This window comes from Giraffa tippelskirchi, chromosome 1, assembly GCF_054371585.1.
Source record: "Giraffa tippelskirchi isolate mGirTip1 chromosome 1, T2T-mGirTip1v1.2.pri, whole genome shotgun sequence".
NCBI lineage: Eukaryota > Metazoa > Chordata > Mammalia > Artiodactyla > Giraffidae > Giraffa > Giraffa tippelskirchi.
In genome coordinates this window covers 216,693,478-216,712,394 of record NC_137275.1, presented here as the reverse complement: position 1 = coordinate 216,712,394, position 18,917 = coordinate 216,693,478, and the positions used below count along the sequence as shown (strand labels likewise).

General features: G+C 47.3%; 1 protein-coding gene and 1 pseudogene across 2 annotated transcripts; both read right to left on the bottom strand.

The window, feature by feature from the left end:
• Positions 1-561: 561 nt before the first annotated feature.
• SLC31A2 (solute carrier family 31 member 2) lies at positions 562-10,187 on the bottom strand. Of its 2 annotated transcripts, XM_081527612.1 has the most exons (5): positions 10,084-10,187; positions 8,901-9,098; positions 4,779-4,845; positions 2,674-2,863; positions 562-1,610 (listed from the first exon to the last, which is right to left on the bottom strand). In XM_081527612.1, the coding sequence occupies exons 3-5, from the start codon at positions 4,843-4,845 to the stop codon at positions 1,442-1,444; spliced, it is 426 nt and encodes a 141-aa protein (XP_081383738.1). In that variant the 5' UTR covers positions 8,901-9,098; positions 10,084-10,187; the 3' UTR covers positions 562-1,441. The 2 variants fall into 2 exon arrangements, with proteins under 2 accessions (XP_081383738.1, XP_081383727.1); XM_081527601.1 differs by lacking the exon at positions 8,901-9,098.
• A 7,019-nt stretch (positions 10,188-17,206) lies between these two features.
• On the bottom strand, positions 17,207-17,782 carry LOC145516563 (heterogeneous nuclear ribonucleoprotein A1-like 2; annotated as a pseudogene).
• Between the last annotated feature and the right edge of the window lie 1,135 nt (positions 17,783-18,917).

Here is an 18,917-nt window from a genome sequence, read left to right as displayed (position 1 = left end):
AGAGATTATCTCAGCAGTGCCTCAGGGCAGGGGAGGGGCCTCAGCTGGACACAGAAGTGGATCCCTGACCATCCAACTACAAGACTACAAATCTTAACACCTGTTGTGACACTGAGCAGCTTGCCAGCTCCCTGCTTACGCAGGGAGAATACACCGATCAGTACGGAAGGCGTCACATACTATACTTTCTGTGTCAGCTCTTATTGTAAATTTTAAAAAGTGCCTTTGATATATTTTTGCTTCTACCCTCAGGGAGAGAAAGTGCTAACAACGGTGCCAACATGGGCGTTTATAGTCCATGTGACAGCTCTTTTTCTAATAGCAGGTTCACCATCATTATTTGTTATATGAACAGAAGAGTGGCTTGTTGACTAGGCTGGCATTGAGGGTGTCTGCTGAGGGAACAGCATTTCAGGCTGGGTTTTGCTGAGCACAGAGTTGTCTTCATGGGAGACAGACAGACTCAGTCCTTGGACAGCCCTACTCAGCTCCTGCAGTTGCTCTCGGGGTTCCGTGAGCTTGCTGTTTGAATGAGGAGAAACAGAAGACAGTCACAGACTATTTAAAAATATATATTTATTAAAATAATTTCTTTTTTAATTCTCAAAGCTTCAGACCATCTTTCCTCTAGCCCATGAGGTACTTGAGTGTAGACATTACAGTATACAGCAGTGATTTTCTCTCCCTGGGTCTATTCTTTCTTTTTCTTTAAAGCAAAAAGGTTCCATATCTGAAGAGCCCCCACCTAACTCTACTCATGTAAGGCTTTGGCTTGACGGCTTATTACATCTTCAGTCGATAACGCCCTGTGGCTTGCTTACTCAGTATTTGAACGAATCATGTTTCCCCACCAGATCACTGTGGGTGAGCAGTAAGTAATAAATAGAAAACATCAGTATTGAATAGTACTCAGTGAATTCTTGGTTTTGCATTAGGAGGAGGATCAGGATAAGATTAAGGCCACGAAGAGCTCCCCGACACCTACAGCCAGTTAACTATCACCTTCTGGTAGGCAGTGCCGTCCAGTGGGAGGAGCGCATTGTATTCAGAGGGTGGGTCACAGCCCTGGTAACGATCCGCTTCTTTGCCTTTAGTCAGCTGTCACTCACTCTTCCCCCGAGAGAGGGAAAGGGGTCCCAGCAGATGCTGCCACGGTTATGAAATCTGCCCCCAGGTTCTGGACTCCACCCTCCCTCCTGTCACAGCAGCCTCCTTAAAGGCACAGAAAGACTTCTCCAGGGCCCTCTGCAGCCTGGCTGAGGAGCGGCAATGGCCTCAGAACTCCAGGGAGCAAGCGCTGGCTTCGCTGAAAGTTTCCAGGAGCTGGCAATGCCTTGAGAACAGCCAGCAGAAGAAACAGGAGAGGTGGGGCGGGCACTTCACAGTCTGGAACGAGGCGCCCCAGGTCTCTCCAGCCCCCAGAGCCCTCACCCTCAACCAGCTACGTCATGCTGAGAAGTGGGTAGGCTAGGTAGTAGCCCACACCCGAGCCCAGGACCACGCCAAAGAAGATCCAGGTGTTGTAGGACATAACCGCCAGCATTATGAAGTAGCCGATGGCCACCTGAGCGACATGGAGCAGAGACTGGCCGAAGTGACACAAAAACCACCTAGATAAACAGACACCGAGTTAATGCCGGCAGTGAGCTGGAGGCTAGGAGTCGGCGTCAGGTGGAAAGACCAACCGCGTTACAGGACTAGCTTATTTATAATCCGTATGCTTAACCCAGAAGAGATTTATTTTTAAAGAGACATGTCAGAAACCAGTGCTAGAGAAGGGAAGAGGGACTTGTACAAGGAGTTTGGGATAATCATTTCTCCACCACATTGAGCTCTGAGCTTCCTGGTATCCAGGGCAAAAAGGGAAAATAAGATATGTGATCAATCACATCCGACAAAGGATAATACAAAATCATCAGTAAGGCAGACTTTTTTTCCCCCTGAATCAACTGTGAGCTGTGAAAGGAAGTATCACAATGGAAAGAGCACAGACCCTGGTAACAGATTAATTTCTAGCTGTGTCACGTACTAACTGTGGCTCAGCACAAGTGTCTTAACCTCCCTGAACTGAAATGTTCTCATCAGTAAAACATATATTAGTAAGACCAATATGAAAACACCTCCCTTGCAGCAGGTTTGTGACTGTTCAAGGCCCCAACCTAAGGAGCAGACAGACACAGCACAGCCAGAGCTGCAGAGAGGACAGAATGGGGATCCCCAGTGGCTATCAGAACGGGGAGGGAAGGAAGGAGCAAGAGGTTGCCCTCTACCAAGCTGGTACGCTACTGACAACAATTTTTATCGTTTGTATAGGAAGAGCTGCAGGTACCATCTTGGGTTTGGAAGCCTTAGTGACCTAAGAAAATCTGCTGACGTTTGGGGGTGGGCTGAATAGACACCCTTGTTGCTGGACTGAGTCTTGCACTGGAGTCAAAAAGATTGGAACCTCCCATGTGGCGTTCAGAGAGCTCCAGCCTGGGCGTCAGGAGACCTGGCTGTAGTCCACGTCACTGCTAACTAACTGGAAGCACTTGGGCAAGTCCTGGTCCATCCCTGGGCCTCGGTTTCCCTTAGATGAAGTGGGGCTAAGTGTCCTGTGGGTCCAGCCTACCTCTCCAGGTGAATGTGAGGACTCTGCCCGTCCCTCCCCCCCGCCCAACCCATGTCTGTTACCTGAGAGGGCTTCTGCTGACAGGCAGGGAGTCTGAGCTTGAAGAATCCTGGTCTGCCGCTTCCATAAGCTGCTGGCTTGTGGGGATGGACAGGTTCATCAGGGCCTGGTACAGCAGCCTGGCTTTGCCAACCTTGATGCTTTCATATAACACAGCCAGAAGCAGGATGACCAACACGGAAACGGCCATGCCTGTCAAAGGAGACGGAGTTACAGAGCCCAGCCGGGCAAACACTGCTCCCCTTCTGGCAGCTTCGCTCCCCCCACCCTCCCTCTGAATCCATTCCTTCTCGCTTCCTCTCGCCTCTTCTTCCCCACTCTTGCTGGGCTTTCCCCTTCCAGCCCATTGTTGGTGGGAGTGGCCTATTGGAGTGTGGCTTTAAGAACAGCAGGAAAAGCCACCTGGCAACGCTGGGCGTGGCAGGGAGCATGCCCACCGCGCCCACTGCCCCAGCTGCACCCCTAGCAGGCAGCACTGTGCGTCCTCTGTACATGGTGCATGGGTTCCCTTTAGTTCACACAGATCTACCTTATTTCTGTGGCTTCATAATGTCTGTGAAAGACTGGATTCTCCAGAGATGGCCACCTCACTCTCGCCCCACGTGCTCGTCTCCGAGCGTCCGCTTTCTTGCCGTCGAGTGGCGGGGTCTGTGTCCCCCCCTTTAGTCCGAGAAGACCTCTGTGACTGCCTCAGCCAATAAAGGTGGGAATGACGCGCTCTGACTTCCAAAGCTAGGTCTTAAAAACTAGGCTTTTTTTTTTTTACCTTGTTCTCCCTTTCTCCCTTTTTTTCCCTACCTTTTTCTCTTGGGACACTCACTCTTGGAACCTCACTCTTGGAACCTCTGCCACAAAGACCTCAGCCAACAACCCCTGCTGAGGTCCTAGCTAACAACCAGCATCAGTTTTGATCAATACCTGCAGTGAAACACAGCAATTTTTAAATTGTTTTATTTTTATTATTCATTTATTTTTTAATTGAAGGATAATTGCTTTACAGAATTTTGTTGTTTCCTGCCATTTAAATTGTTTTAAATGGACCTGCGCTCTATAGAACTGGATTATTCATCATCTTTGCCTTTGCCACTATCATTGTTGATCTAAGAACAGTCCTCTTGTCACTTTTATTTTATAATCTGCCTACCAAGCTAGAGTTAACAAAATCACATGTCCTATTTCAAAGTAACTTTTTGAGAAACATGTATTATTTTGATTAACAGAGGTAATAACAGACTTGGTAACTAAATAAAGCTACTCAACTAGGAAACAACACCTCTGGCTCTGTTTCTGTTCCTTCTGTGATGTTAGGGTGCCTTTCATCGTCTATCCCAGGCTCTAGGTAGGTATTGTGATCACAGCAATTTCCATCCATAGGTTGCCAGCAGAGATTATAAGCCCAGAAATTAAAAATGGTGAAAGGCTGAAGAAAACAAATATGAGTCAGGTCTAACACATATAGGGGGAGAAAGTATAAAGAGCTGGAGAGAGAGAGAAGGATCAGAGAAAATGGGCAGATGGGAGACGTGGACTCCTCACAGAGACAACTGGATCCCTGGAGTGAAAGCTCTGGTCTCAGCAGTCTATTTTTAACATGTGAGTACTTAAGTGGAAACACAACTCCATCATGAATTAGTGCCCAACTCTGCCTTTTCAAGTCAAAGGAATACTCGTCTCTTTCAAATGTATGTCTTATTTGAGGTCAAAGGCTGCAGCAGCTACCCTGGGCTTCTGAGCTGATGCTGGACAGTGAATGCTGTATGAAGGAGGTGCTAGGAGGCAACAAGGGGATCTGATCTGGTTCTGGCTCTGATGCACACTGTGTGTCCCTGGACAAGTCTTTTCCCCTCTCTGGGTATCAGTTCTTTCCCCTGTACGGGGAAGCGGCACACTCGTGCGTCTCTTGGGGCCTCACAAATAGCCCTCTGCAGTCCGAAGGGCAGAGATTCCACGTGGAATTACAAATGCAAAGTTACTGCTCAATATTTATGCAAGAAGAGTCAGGCTCCCTAAAATGTCCACAGAGCATAACAATAATGAGAACCTGGGTTCCCACTGCCTGGAGGTACAAGTCGTCTCAATCTACAAGTCTGGGCTTCCCAATTCTTACCTGTAGGACTGTGGACGCTCCAGAAATCAAAGAGAAGCACTACCTCATCTGAGAAGATGAAATGCATCTGAAAGAGAAGGGACTGCATCAGAGGGGGCTTTAGTTCAGTTCAGTTCAGTCGCTCAGTCGTGTCCGACTCTTTGCGATCCCATGAACTGCAGCACGCCAGGCCTCTCTATCCATCACTAACTCTCGGAGTCTACCCAAACCCATGTCCATCGAGTCAGTGATGCCATCCAACCATCTCATCCTCTGTCATCCCCTTCTCCTGCCCCCAATCCTACCCAGCATTAGGGTCTTTTCCAATGAGTCAACTCGTCGCATGAGGTGGCCACAGTATTGGAGTTTCAGCTTCAACATCAGTCCTTCCAATGAACACCCAGGATTGATCTCCTTTAGGATGGATTGATTGGATCTCCTTGCAGTCCAAGGGATTCTCAAGAGTCTTCTTCAACACCACAGTTCAAAAGCATCAATTCTGCGGCGCTCAGCTTTCTTCACCATCCAACTCTCACATTCATACATGACCACTGGAAAAACCATAGCCTTGACTAGACGGACTTTTGTTGGCAAAGTAATGTCTCTGCTTTTAAATATGCCATCTAGGTTGGCCGTAACCTTCCTTCCAAGGAGTAAGCGTCTTTTAATTTCATGGCTGCAATCACCATCAGCAGTGATTTTGGAGCCCAAAAAAATAAAGTCTGACACTGTTTCCACTGTTTCCCCATCTATTTCCCATGAAGTGATGGGACCAGATGCCATGATCTTAGTTTTCTGAACGTTGAGCTTTAAGCCAACTTTTTCATTCTCCTCTTTCACTTTCATCAAGAGGCTCTTTAGTTCTTCTTCACTTTCTGCCATAAGGGTGGTGTCATCTGCATATCTGAGGTTATTGATATTTCTCCCGGCAATCTTGATTCCAGCTTGTGTTTCTTCCAGCCCAGCGTTTCTCATGATGTACTCTGCATATAAGTTAAATAAGCAGGGTGACAATATACAGCCTTGACAGACTCCTTTTCCTATTTGGAACCAGTCTGTTGTTCCATGTCCAGTTCTAACTGTTGCTTCCTGACCTGCATACAGGTTTCTCAAGAGACAGGTCAGATGGTCTGGTATTCCCATCTCTTTCAGAATTTTCCACAGTTTATTGTGATCCACACAGTCAGAGGCTTTGGCATAGTCAATAAAGCAGAAATAGATGTTTTTCTGGAACTCTCTTGCTTTTTCGATGATCCAGCGGATATTGGCAATTTGATCTCTGGTTCCTCTGCCTTTTCTAAAACCAGCTTGAACATCTGGAAGTTCACGGTTCACGTATTGCTGAAGTCTGGCTTGGAGAATTTTGAGCATTACTTTACTAGCATGTGAGATGAGTACAATTGTGTGGTAGTTTGAGCATTCTTTGGCATTGCCGGGGCTTAGGGCAGTGGAAATCATGTTCCCGATTGCTCTCCAGCAACCTCTTCTAAAGGCCCAGGAAAACAAGGTCACTGGACTTAAGTGCTGGAAAGGCCATTAGAAGCCATCAGAGCCAACTGAAGCCAGACAGGGAAGGGAATTGCCCAGGGTCCCACAGTGGGTGAGCAGTAGAGCTAGAATTGAGCTGGCCCTGCTCCAGGTAGGGGCTTCCCTGGTGACTCAGATGGTAAAGAATCTGCCTGCAATGCGGGAGGCCTGGGTTCGATCCCTGGGTTGGGAAGATCCCCTGGAGGAGGGCATGGCAACCCACTCCAGTATTCCTGCTTGGAGAATCCCCACGGACAGAGGAGCCTGGCGGGCTACAGTCCATGGGGACGCAGAGTCAGGCATGACTGAGCGACTGAGCACAGCAGAGTTCCTGGTAGAAGTAAGGTGCTTGGGGGTGCCCATCCTCACTGGACCAACCAGTCACAGTGCTCTCAGTCATTCTGAGATGATGACTCTGTGCCCTTGAAAGCCAATGAGGACGTGCTAGACTGAGGAATGACTGCCTCTTCTTATCCCCAGGGCCCCAGCCATTCTGCTCCAGCAGTGTTTATCATGGATGAGCCCAGGGTCAGCTGTCTTTAGTGGGTACTGCACACCTGTTCACCCAAAATTCACTAAACAGTTGCTGAGCCTAATTCTGTGCCCAGCATATGGAGAGAGGTTAATGTGTCTGCCCTTGATGAGCTCACAGTCTTACGGAAAGAATGAAGGTAGAAGCAAAGAGCACGCAGCACCTGTCTGAAGGCTCTTCTCAAAAGAGCAGCTGGTCCACCCTGCGTTCTGGGTGGCATCAAGAGCTTTGCATATGATATCTCACTTCACCACACTCTTCCGTGTCGCAGGGCCAATTAGGCCCATCGTATAAGAAGGAAAACAGGGGACTGGGCTCTGAAAAGTAATTTGCTGAAGGTCACATTATTAGTATTAATAAGTTGGCAGAACTGGGATTCAAACCCAAGTCTAGTTAGATGCCAAAGCCCCATCCATCTATGCTGCCTCTGAGTGACCAAGAGAAGAGGCCAAGATGGGAACTGAATGGGGATTCTAAATGCCTGCATCAGGCTTAATGATTGTTTGGCAAGATTAAAGCCAGAGAAATCAATCAGTTCACACTCCCAAGGAAGGGATGTTTCCCTCTTGTCACCAGGTAAGACCTCAACCAGCAGAAGCACTGTCAGTGCCCAACTATAGCTAAGCAGATCTTGGCTGTGTTGGGATCAGTTGGTGGAAGACTTTGCCTTCAAAGACAATGGCCAAATATTAGAATCTTCAAATGCCAGAGTAACGAGTGTCCTCAGAAAGTTTTTTAAATTGAGACATAATTGACAAATAATGTATTCGTTTCAGGTGTACAATATGATTCCATATATGTGTATATTGCAAAATGGTCACCACAAGAAGTCTAGTTAACATCCATCATGACAATTACAATGTTTCTTTCTAGTGATAAGAACTTTAAAGATCTACTCTTAGCAACCTTCAAATCTACAGTACAGCATTATTAACTAGTCACCATGCTATTACATCTCCAGAACATTTTCTCAGAGAATTTTTAGTCCTCTGGTTTTCACCTTTTTTTCCCACAGAACACTGACAAATAAAATCTTCCTTGTAACTCCACGATATAAAACACAGGGCTTTTGGTGAAGAAGGGAGAGAGGTCTGAGCTCTGCTGAAATTCAATGTGAAAAACATTGATCTAGTCCAATTCTTGTCCCTTTCTAACCACTTCTCATTTGCAAATGGGTAAAAGGAGTTCCAAAAGGGGAAAGGATTTGTCCAAGACCTCATAAACTGAAAACTGAAACCTAGACAGTCTTTTAAAAATCATGTTGAATAATTTTAAAATAAAGATAGCTTTTTATCTCCCTAATATGAAAGTGATACTTGCTCAGTGGAAAAAGCCGAAACAGTACCAAAAGAAAGTAAAAAATTATTTTGAGTCCTATTACCCAGAGATACCCTATGTCACAATTTCCAAAAGAGTATCAGTTGAGGTGGCAAAATGTTCACAAAAAAATTGATATGCAAAAACAAACAGGTACAAGTAATCCTGTGAAACTGCATTTACACTGGAATTGTACTCATGGAATTTCAGAAGCCTACAGCACCATCTCTGCAGGTGGCGTGAGGTGTGGCACCTTGACCCCTACTCCGCGTTCATTTGATAAAGCAGCTGGCATGACTGGAATGTCCCCTGTGGCTAATTAATCAGAGAGGTTCCATAGCTGGGTTCCTTCTGTCATCCTGAGGCTTGGGTCAGCTATCTCAGGGACCCCAGTTTTCGCAGTAGATCGGAACACCCCCGAAAGCTGTGCTAGGGGAGCAGGTGCTGGAGATAGACAAATGAGACAAGTCCTTGGCCCCCAAGGAGCGAATGTTCATTAGGGGAGAGGCAGCAAACAGACAGTACAAAGGGGTGTGTGTATTCAGCAAGGGGGAGGCATGGGGCGGGGGGGCGGCTGGGGGTACTAGGGACAGAAGGTCCCTGGAAGACACCTAACCCAGCCAGGGAGGCGGGTGGCTAGGCTGTCTTCTGAAGCAGGAAGCAGTCGAGAGAAGATGGCCAGTGCAGGTTTTCCAAGCTGCAAGCGTCCCTACAGAGCGTCCACCCCGCTGGGGAGTGAGGGGCCCGAAGGAGGGACAAAGACTCACCTCTCTTGCCTTTTGACAGGAGAAAAAGATTCAAGTCAGCACACCCTGACTTGGAGCTGCAGTTTTCAGTCAAAGAGCCCCGTGGTCAGACACTCAAGGGTCGGGCCTCTCATCCAGTTTCACAGCTTAGGATAAACCAGGGCCTCCAGTAGCTAAATTATCTGTGTCTGGTTCAGGGCCCCACCCTGCGGGGAGGGGCTATGGGGAAGAAGACAGCAATCACGGGACTTGTTTCTTCTTTCTTTTCTCATTTGGGGTTACTCACACTTTGAGAATCCCGAGGACAGAGGAGCCTGGAGAACCACCGTCCATTGCCTCGCAAAAGAGTCCGACACTACATAGCAGCTGAACAACGACAACAAACACTTCCAGAAAAGCGCCCTCATTTATAAGCCAAAGAGTTTAGGGGCAGATTAAGGTCCCAGTCCCGCCACTGCCTGGCTGGGGAACTTTTCATATAAACCCTTCCCATCTGTTTCCCCTTTTAGGGGGCCGTCGGGAGTTGGGTGTGCGCGTTTGACTAAATGACCTGCGTTGGCTTCCTGAATCTTCAATTCTATGACATTCTTCCTGGAAGAAGAAAACTGTGTACATGGTTTATTCATAGACCGAAGAGTTTTGCAAGCTGTCATTCTCTCCAGCCCAGGTGAACTCTACCAAGAAAACTAGTTTATCTGAAACGCTATTTCTAACCCAAGTGTAAGAGGATGGAAAGTGGCAAGGTCTGTTTGTTTGTCTTTTCCCCAAAAGAATCAGATCACGAACTTGCGAAGGCAGGGAACCGCCCCGGGGGTGTGTACGCGCGCCCAGCCGCCGGCTGAAACGCTCGAATTCCCTCCTCATGGGCGCCTCCCCGCAATCTCCCCCAAGTCACCGCATCCAGAGCAGGGGGAACCCCCGCCCGACTGTCTTCACCCAGCGCACCCCGACCCTCATCCGCGCCACACCAGCGCGTAGTGACTGCTAGTCAAGCCGAACTGACTCCCAGCAGGAGGAGCAAATAAAAAGAAAACCCCAAAGCCCCGGCCAGCTCTCCAGTTCCCGATGTTGACACTGCTGCCAGCACACCCCCTCACCGGCCCCCTGCCAGGGGCGGCGGGCACCTCGGGATGCCCGGGGTCGCCCGCTGGAGGGTCCCAGCGCCCACCCCGCGTCCGCTCCTCCAGGAGGCGCCCGGACTCACCGCCATGGTGAGCGTGCTGGGCGGCCGGGCGCCGGGGCCGCGTCTGCTCGCTCGGGACTGGGGCTCCGAGCCCGGACAGCCGCTGCGATCGCGACCGGGGCTGCGCGGTCACGTGCTCCGGGCGAGGCGCGCGCGCGGGCGCCTGGGACTTGTGGTCCCCACAGTGCTCCCCGCATCCTCGGGCGCACCCACCGGCCGGACCTCTTGCCGAGTTCCAAGAAGGGAGCGGAGCCGGCCTCTGGGCCAGAGCCGCCAGCACAGCGGGGTCCCTTCTGCCTTCCCTTTGGGCCCCTTCCTGTTTTGCACTTGACTTGTCTTTCAATTATCATAAAAGGATTTATTGCTTGTTATAATAAACAGCTTAACACCTGTTAAGTCCATCTTCTGGACGTGATAACAAGTTAGAAGTAAATTAAAGAAATCATGCCCCAAGCTTTTCATGTAACTATCGTTCTTCTTTTTCTTCTCCTCCTTCTTGTCTTTTCCACTCTGAAACGAAAAGCAATACACGGTTGTAATTTTAATTTAATTTGTATTTCTTTAATAACTAGGATGGTAAACTTTCTTCTTATTGGTGGAGCCGTTTTTCTGTATTCTCTGTCCATTTCATCCATCCTCCTTGGGGTGAGGAGAGTTTTATAGGGGATGAGGGACTTTTAACAATATTTAATTTAAAATATATTTAGTAACCCTTTGCCCGTCCTTCCTTCTAGGAGGAAAGTGGCTTCTTAGAGAAACCTTACCAGAGGCAGCACTAGCAGACCTTGAACCTGGAATATGACTTCATTTCAAATCCTGCGCCAACAAGAACTGGCTGCAGGACCTCCAGCAAATGACTTTACATTTCTGAGCCTTGGTTTCCTGGTGGGTAAAACGGAAAGAATAATAGAAGCATGTCATAGAGCTATTGTAAGGCTTAAGTGAAGTCTTGCATGTTAAATCCTCATCAGAGAACCTGGCAGTGGGAGCTTGCTCAAAAAATGGTAGCCATTGTCATTGTTAGCAGCAAATATTTCCGTTCTGTTGTAACTGAACAGGATCCTGTGGTTCCTTCCTGGGACAGACCCTCCCCACGTCCTCTGCCTGCTTCTTCTTTGTAGAAAAGTTCATCTCCTAAGTCTCTCCTGAGCCACAAAAACCTGACTCAAGAATTAGTGACTGAAAGGGTGAACATGTAGTGACAAAAACTGGATATTGAGCCAGGAGAAACTGGTAAGAACTTAAAAAATAAGTTGGCCATATGGCAGTCACAGAATCTTACGTTCCTTCCTGAACTATCTAGATAACAGTATCTGATGCAAATTTCCTGAGCTGTTTTACAGATGTTAAAACCCACTAAATAGACAAAGTTAATATTAGATGACCGTGAGTGTGTAACCCCCAGACCCGCTGGAGCCTGAGGATTAATATTGTTGACCCCTGTGACACCACCCTCTCACCTCACCATCAACCAGTCAGAGAATTGTGCACAAGCTGATCACACACCTTGCAACTCTTCTCCCTCACCTTGTCTTTAAGAATGCTTCCCCAAAGGGACTTCACTGGTGGTCCAGGGGTTAAGAATCTGCCTTGCAATGCAGGGGACATGGGTTTGAACCCTGGTTGGGGGACTAAGATCCCACATACCACGGAGCAACTAAGCCAGAATGCCGTAGCTACTGAGCCTGTGGTCTGGAACCCGTGTGTCACAAATAGAGAGGAAAGATCCCACATGACACATGGAAGACCCTGCATGCCACAGCTAAGATGCAATGCCGACAAATAAATAATTTTTTTTTTAATGCTTCGCTGAAACCCGTTAGGGATTTTGAGTCCTTTTGAACATTACCTGCCCTGTTCTTCATGCTCAGCCTTACAATAAACCTTTCTCTGCTCCAAACTCTGACATTTCTGTTTGTTTGGTTTCACTGTGCATCAGGCGCATGAACTTGGGTTCGACAACACTATGAGAGGAAGCCACTTCAAAGGTCAAGCCACTTGCGCAGGGTCACACAGCTTCTAAGGGCCTCAGTCTGAAAGACAGTGAGTGTTAAGGGAAATCAAGGGTCGGGCAGCCTCAGGGAAGAGCATGGGGCCAGCACTGTGAGGGGGTCTGCAGGGGACAGCCTTGGCTGTCAGGGATGTGCCAGGCCCCAAGGAGGAAGCAATGGGGAGAAGAAGTATTCTTGAAGCATCTGGGCCTCCAGAGCTTGGTGATTTGGGTGGAATTTCTCACCTCTCCGGGTCTCACCTGGGCAACAGAAATAAGAGGACTTAACCTTCACACTAGCAGGCTCCCATGCACTCCCCCACCTTCCATCGAAGGATTTTCAACACAGCTTTATTCATTTGACTATTTTTGCTGGCTTTGTTACAATCTGATGAACTTCACACTTAGCTCTCACTTCCTCATGTGTGTTATGATTGTAACAGTCCTAAAGTTCTAAAGTGCCCCTTTACTTCCTGAACCACCAAAGACACCCCTCCTCCAGCGCCCAGGCAGAGAACAGAATCCCAGTTCATAAAGGTAACACCATAGACAGCCAAGCCTCAGTCCATGGCAAGAGATTCTTTCTGGATTCTGTACTCACAGGCTCCCCTTCTCCTGACAAACAGCAGAGAATCTGCCCTTGTCTTTCCAGCGCACACCTATAGCCCCAGGACAGGACAGAATCGCGGTCAGAAAAGATGATGCTGCCTCAGTTGTCACAGAGATCAGCCAGGGCCCCTTTAAACTGGGTGTTCAGCTCATGCCTGCTCAGTTGGTGGAGGGAAAATCCAACCAGTCATTTCTCCTGCTGAGGTTCAGTAGAGGAACTTCATGTCTCATGAAAAGTCTACAAAATATTACTTCTGCAGAACATCCAGCTTTGATATGCAGATAAGCCTGTGTGACCCCCATGGGCACTGCTATCCCTCTCTGGGCCTTTCTGGAATGGATGACCTCTAACTGCCCCTTCATATACTGATGATCTACAGTTAAAAGGGAGATTGAGGTTGGGGTTGAATACTTTATGGCTAGGATTTTTGCATGTTTTCCATGTAGCTCCATTCAGTTAACTTCCCTTGTTCTTCCACAAACCTCTGCTATTATATATATATACATATGTGTATATATATGCTCTGAGTAGCATAATGTATAATAGATACATAATACACAGCACAACATTATGCATCTGGGCTGTACGGCATAGGGGGAGTATGCACACTGGAGGTTGATCAGAATATGGAGACAGAGTGTGCCTGTGTGTTTCTGTATGATGTGGACTTTGTGTTGATGAGGTTGGGGAAAGCAGGAGCCAGGCCATCAACAACCTGACGTCCATGTTTAAAGCCAGGATTTGGGGATTTCCCGGGTGGTCCAGTGGTTAAGATGCCGAGTTCCTAGTTCAGGGGGCTCAGGTTCCATCCCTGGTCAGGGAGCTAGAGCCAGCATGCCTCGATTAAGACCTGGCACAACTGAATAAGTAAATAATAATAATAAACTCAGGAATTTATTCTGTGACAAAAAATTAAAATTTTTTGCCCCACTGGGCAGGGTTCCCCCATGAGGGATCAAACCCATGACCCCTGCATTTGTAACATGGATTCTTAACCACTGGACCACCAGGGAAGTTCCCCAAAGTGGCTTTTAATGTATGCTTTTCTCCCTGCAGTTTCCTTTTTCTTTCCCAAATGTCACTCTCTTAGTGAGGTCTACTCTGATCACCGATTTAAAACTGCAATCCCTTTTGTATCCCTCACCAAGAGCACCCCCACACACACCCTCGCCCCATCTTACTCTGCTTTCTTGTTTTTCCATGGCATGCATCACTGGGTAAGCATCCTGTTTAATTTGGTTATCTATTGTTCCTTTCTCTGCACTCAAATGGCACTCCCAGTCCCTACAAGAGCTCATGTTACAACACGCACTGTCTGCTAGCATTCGTTGAATGAATCAACACACCCCAGCAGGCATGTGCTTCATTGCTTCAGTGGAAGGAAGTGGTAGAAACCGAGACAGCCTCTGGATGTGATGGTTTTGTTTCCCATGAGACTGTGGCAGGTTTGGGGAGGTTTGTGGGAGCAGTTAGAAAATAATTTGTGAAGAAGCACAAGGAAAAGCAGGGATACCCTCCCCCCAACCCACAGAATACCTCAGCCTAGAAGAGGGAGCTTGGAGCGAGGGGCCTCTGGGTCATCAGGGGAGGAACAGCGACAGACAAGACAGAGGGCCATGCCCCAGCTCTGGAAAAGAGCAGCTGTGACGTCATGAGGCCTTGCAGCCCATGACAGTGGTAGCAAACCCAAGCGTGGCCCCTCCTCCCAAACTCACAGAGCAAAGGTGGAGAGACTAGCAGTCATCCCAAAAAACGCACAACCTGTTTCAGTCCAATTCAGTCATTCAGTTGTGTCCAGCTCTTTGCAACCCCATAGACTGAAGCATGCCAGGTTTCCCTGTCCATCACCAACTCCCAGAGCTTGCTCAAACTTCACGGCCATTGAGTCAGTGATGCCATCCAGCCATCTCATCCTGTCGTCCGCTTCTCCTCCTGCCTTCAATCTTTCCCAGCATCAGGGTCTTTTCCAATGGGTCAGTTCTTCCCATCGAGTGGCCGAAGTATTAGAGTTTCAGCTTCAGCATCAGTCCTTCCAATGAATATTCAAGATTGATTTCCTTTAGAATTGACTGGTTTGCAATCCAAGGGACTCTCAAGAGTCTTCTCCTACACCACAGTTCAAAAGCATCAATTCTTCTGTGCTCAGCTTTCTTTTCAGTCCAACTCTCACATCCATACATGACTACTGGAAAAACCATAGCTTTGACTAGACGGACTTTGTCAGCAAAGTAATGTCTCTGCTTTTTAATTTGCTGTCTAGGTTGGTCAAAGCTTTTCTTCCGAGGAGCAAGCGTCTTTTAATTTTATGGCTGCAATCACCATCTGCAGTGATTTGGGAGCCCAAGAAAATAACGTCTGTCACTGTTTCCACTGTTCCCCCATCTATTTGCCATGAAGTGATGGGACTGGATGCCATGATCTTAGTTTTCTGAATGTTGAGCTTTAAGCCAGCTTTTTCACTCTCCTGTTTCACTTTCATAAAGAGGCTTTTTAGTTCTTCTTCACTTTCTGCCATAAGGGTGGTGTCATCTGCATATCTGAGGTTATTGATATTTCTCCTGGCAATCTTGATTCCAGCTTGTGCTTCCTCCAGCCTGGCATTTCGCATGGTGTACTCTGCATATAAGTTAAATAAGCAGGGTGACAATATACAGCCTTGAAGTACTCCTTTCCCAATTTGGAACCAGTCTGTTTAGAGGGGGTTAAAAAGGTGAGGGGCTTCCCTGGTGCCACTAGCGATAAAGAACTCTCCTGCCAGTATAGGAGACATAAGAGACATGGGTGCAATTGCTGGGTCGAGAAGATCCCCTGGAGCAGAGAACAGCAACCCACTCCAGTATTCTTGCCTGGAGAATCCCATGGACAGAGGAGCCTGGCGGGCTACGGTCCACAGTGTTGCAAACAGTCGGACACGACTGAAACGCTTTAGCACGCACACACGCAAAAAAGTGAGAGTGTCTTCAGGAAACCCTTATCTTGAGTTGTGAAGTCTTAGGAAAACTTAAACAGAGGACAGGGAGGTGGGAGACAGATTCCTGGAGGGCAGCCTACCTTTCAGCCCTCTCCCTTACTCCTGTCTAGGTTGTGAATACCTTTCACTGATCACGTTGGCATTTAGATCAGCCTGATTCCTCCTGGGTGAACATCAAGCAGTTACCCCTGCAATCACTTTCTTTCTGTTTGCAAAGGCTCTTGCTGTCAAGAGCTGTCTGGATTCTTGCAGCAATCTGGGGGCCAGAGGGACCAATGTGGCCACCTGGATTGGCCTAGAAAGGACGAGACTTCCCAGGGTTGATACTGAGTCAGTAGCAGACTCAGGCCCCTCAACTTGCAGCTGGTCCAGCACTGTCCACCTCTAGAAGGCTGTGGACAGCTGTTACAACCTCACACTAACGTGTGCAGGATGGGAGATGAGACCGCCTCCTCCCACCCACCCCCACCAGCTACAGTGGGAAAGGGGGCCCTAGGAAAGTGCACATATTTTACCCAAATGTACCCGAGATGCTTCCTGGGAAAACCCTAAACAGGGCCCCGAGATCTCACGCCTTACTTCTGCAGTAGCTTTTTTGTAGGTATTAAATCATTTCTTGATTATTCATGATAATAGATGATACACAAGCTTCATTCCCATCTATAACTTTATCTGGTATCAATTTTCATATTAGATATATTGCCTAGAATGTGGCAATAATTATATTAATAACTAAAAAACTCTGTGACTTTGCTTGGGTGACCCTTTTAACAGTGAATTCCAGGTGACAACACAGTGATTGTCAGTCCAGCTACATTAAGATTTCTGAAGACGATGGCTTCTCCACTAAAGCAGGATGTAAATAGATTTTGAATGGAGCCTGGCATCACCTGGAAGGAATTCTAACTTCACACCTTTGGGGTAGTTGACCAAAATGGCTTCAGAGTAGGCTAACTTTACACAGCATATTTTTTAAAAAGACACATTTATTCAGCTGAAGCTAAAGCTCCAGTACTTTGGCCACCTGATGCAAGGAGCTGACTCACTGGAAAAGACCCTGATGCTGGGAAAGATTGAAGGCAAGAGGAGAAGGGGGTGACAGAGGATGAGATGGTTGGATGGTATCACTGACTCAATGGACATGAGTTTGAGCAAACTCTGGGAGATAGGGAAGAACAGGGAAACCTGCTGTGCTGCAGTTCACTGGGTTGCAAAGAGTCGGACTCGACTGAGCGACTGAACAGCAACAATATTCAGCATTATAATCAGACTATTACAGTTAGCAATCAACTGCATGGGTGAAAAAAAATCTACCTTAAAACCCTTTGTTGGAATGCTTTACATTTTCCACAGAACAGAAACTGAAAAACCTGTTACACAGTTAGTCACAAATGCAGTCCTCAAGGGATTTTTTTGCCTATACACATGAGTATTGTCTAAAACGTGTCTTCTTTGTAGCAGCTGGGCCCTGCTGCCACTGCGCTTGGCTGAGTCACGAATCTGTTGTAACCTGTAGCTTCTCTGTCACTTCACTGGCTCTCCTCTCCTGCTAAGCTTTGTTTTCTGACAGTAATTAAAACCTTCTGCCACTGCCATAGTTACTGCTGCTGTTGGAACTGCCATAGCCACCTTGGTTCCATGGTTTGGCAAAGTGTTGGCCTCTACCACCCTAGGGGCCAGAGCTTCTGCCTCCAAATTTCCTCCTTTCCTGTGTCCAAAATTTGAAGGTTGATTGTTGTAATTGCCAAAATCCTTGTAGCTTCCATCACCCCCAAAATTGCTTCAGTCACTACCAAATCCATTCTAGCCATCCCACTCCACCACCATGGCTGCCACCAAAGCCACCTTGACCCCTTAAGTTCCCTCCATGACCAAAGCTGTCATTCCCACCAATATTACCTCCATGACCACCACCAAAGTTTCTGAAACTATTTTTGACCTCTTTGGCCTGATGAAGCACCAGCCATCTCTTGCTTAGATAAGGCTTTCCTTTCTTCACAGTTTGGCTGTTCACTGTATGGTATTTCTGAATGACAATCTAGTCTACAGAGTCATGGTCATCAAAGGCTATGAAGGCAAAGCCTCTCTTTTTGCCACTGCCTCAGTCAGTCATGATTTCAATCACTTCAATTTTCCCATACTGTTCAAATTAACCTCTTAGGCAATATTCTTCAGTGTCTTCTTAATGCCACAAAACAAAAATCATTTTCACAGGAAAGTGGCCATCAGGTCTTTGAGAATCTTCTCTTGAGACAGCCCTCTTGGGTTCCATAACTCTCCCATCCACTTTGTGTGGCCTTGCCTTCCTGGCCTCACTCACCTCGACAGTGGCTCACATGACAAACTTGAAGCCTCTGGAGTGCCTGGTGTTTGGATTCTTCATTACCACACAGTCTGTGAGCGTTCCCCATTGCTCAAAATGGCTCCTCAGGGACTTCCCTAGTGCTCCAGTGGTTAAGACACTGAACTTCCACTGCAGCGGACACAGATTCAGTCCCTGGTCAGAGAACTAAGATCCTCCACGACACTGGCAGCACTGCACCCCCAACCCCCTGCAAAAAAAAAACACCCTAAAATGGCTCCTCAGACTCTCATTGGTTGTTTCAAAGGTCAAACCTACAATGGAAAGCTTTCACGACTATTCAGGCTCTTCGGGAGACTCTGACTTAAACAAGAGGGCAGTAGATGGGGAATACTTTAATGAAGCATCCTCAGTGGTGTCCAGGGCAGAAAGGAGAAATCTAATGAATGTATCTCTACTTATACGGTGGTTTTAAAACCGTAAATACTTTGACATTCCTCCCATTGAGCGGTGGGTGAGAGGTCTCTGTTCTCTCTGGGCCAACCTTCGTGACCCGCTACCGACAGAATGCAGCCAGAGTGATGCTATACAGCTTCTGAGCCTAGGTCATAAAATGCAGTTTTGCAAGATGAAAAGAGTTTTGGAGCTTGGTTGCACACAATAAATATCCCTAACACTGTGAAACTGTATACTTTAAAACAGTTAAGATGGTAAGTTTTATGTCATATGTATTTTACCACAATTTTTTAAAAAATTAGGCACTTTTCATATAATATATTATTTGGTAATAAAAAGGAATGAAGTTTTGATACATGCTACAATGTGGATGAACCATGAAAACACTATGATAAATGAAGGAAGTCAGTCACAAGGGCCACACATCATATGATTGAGTACATATCAAATGTCCAGAATAGGCAAAAAAAAAAATAGACCATTGGTTGCCAGGGACTGGGAGGAAGGAGGAATGGGGAGTGACTTG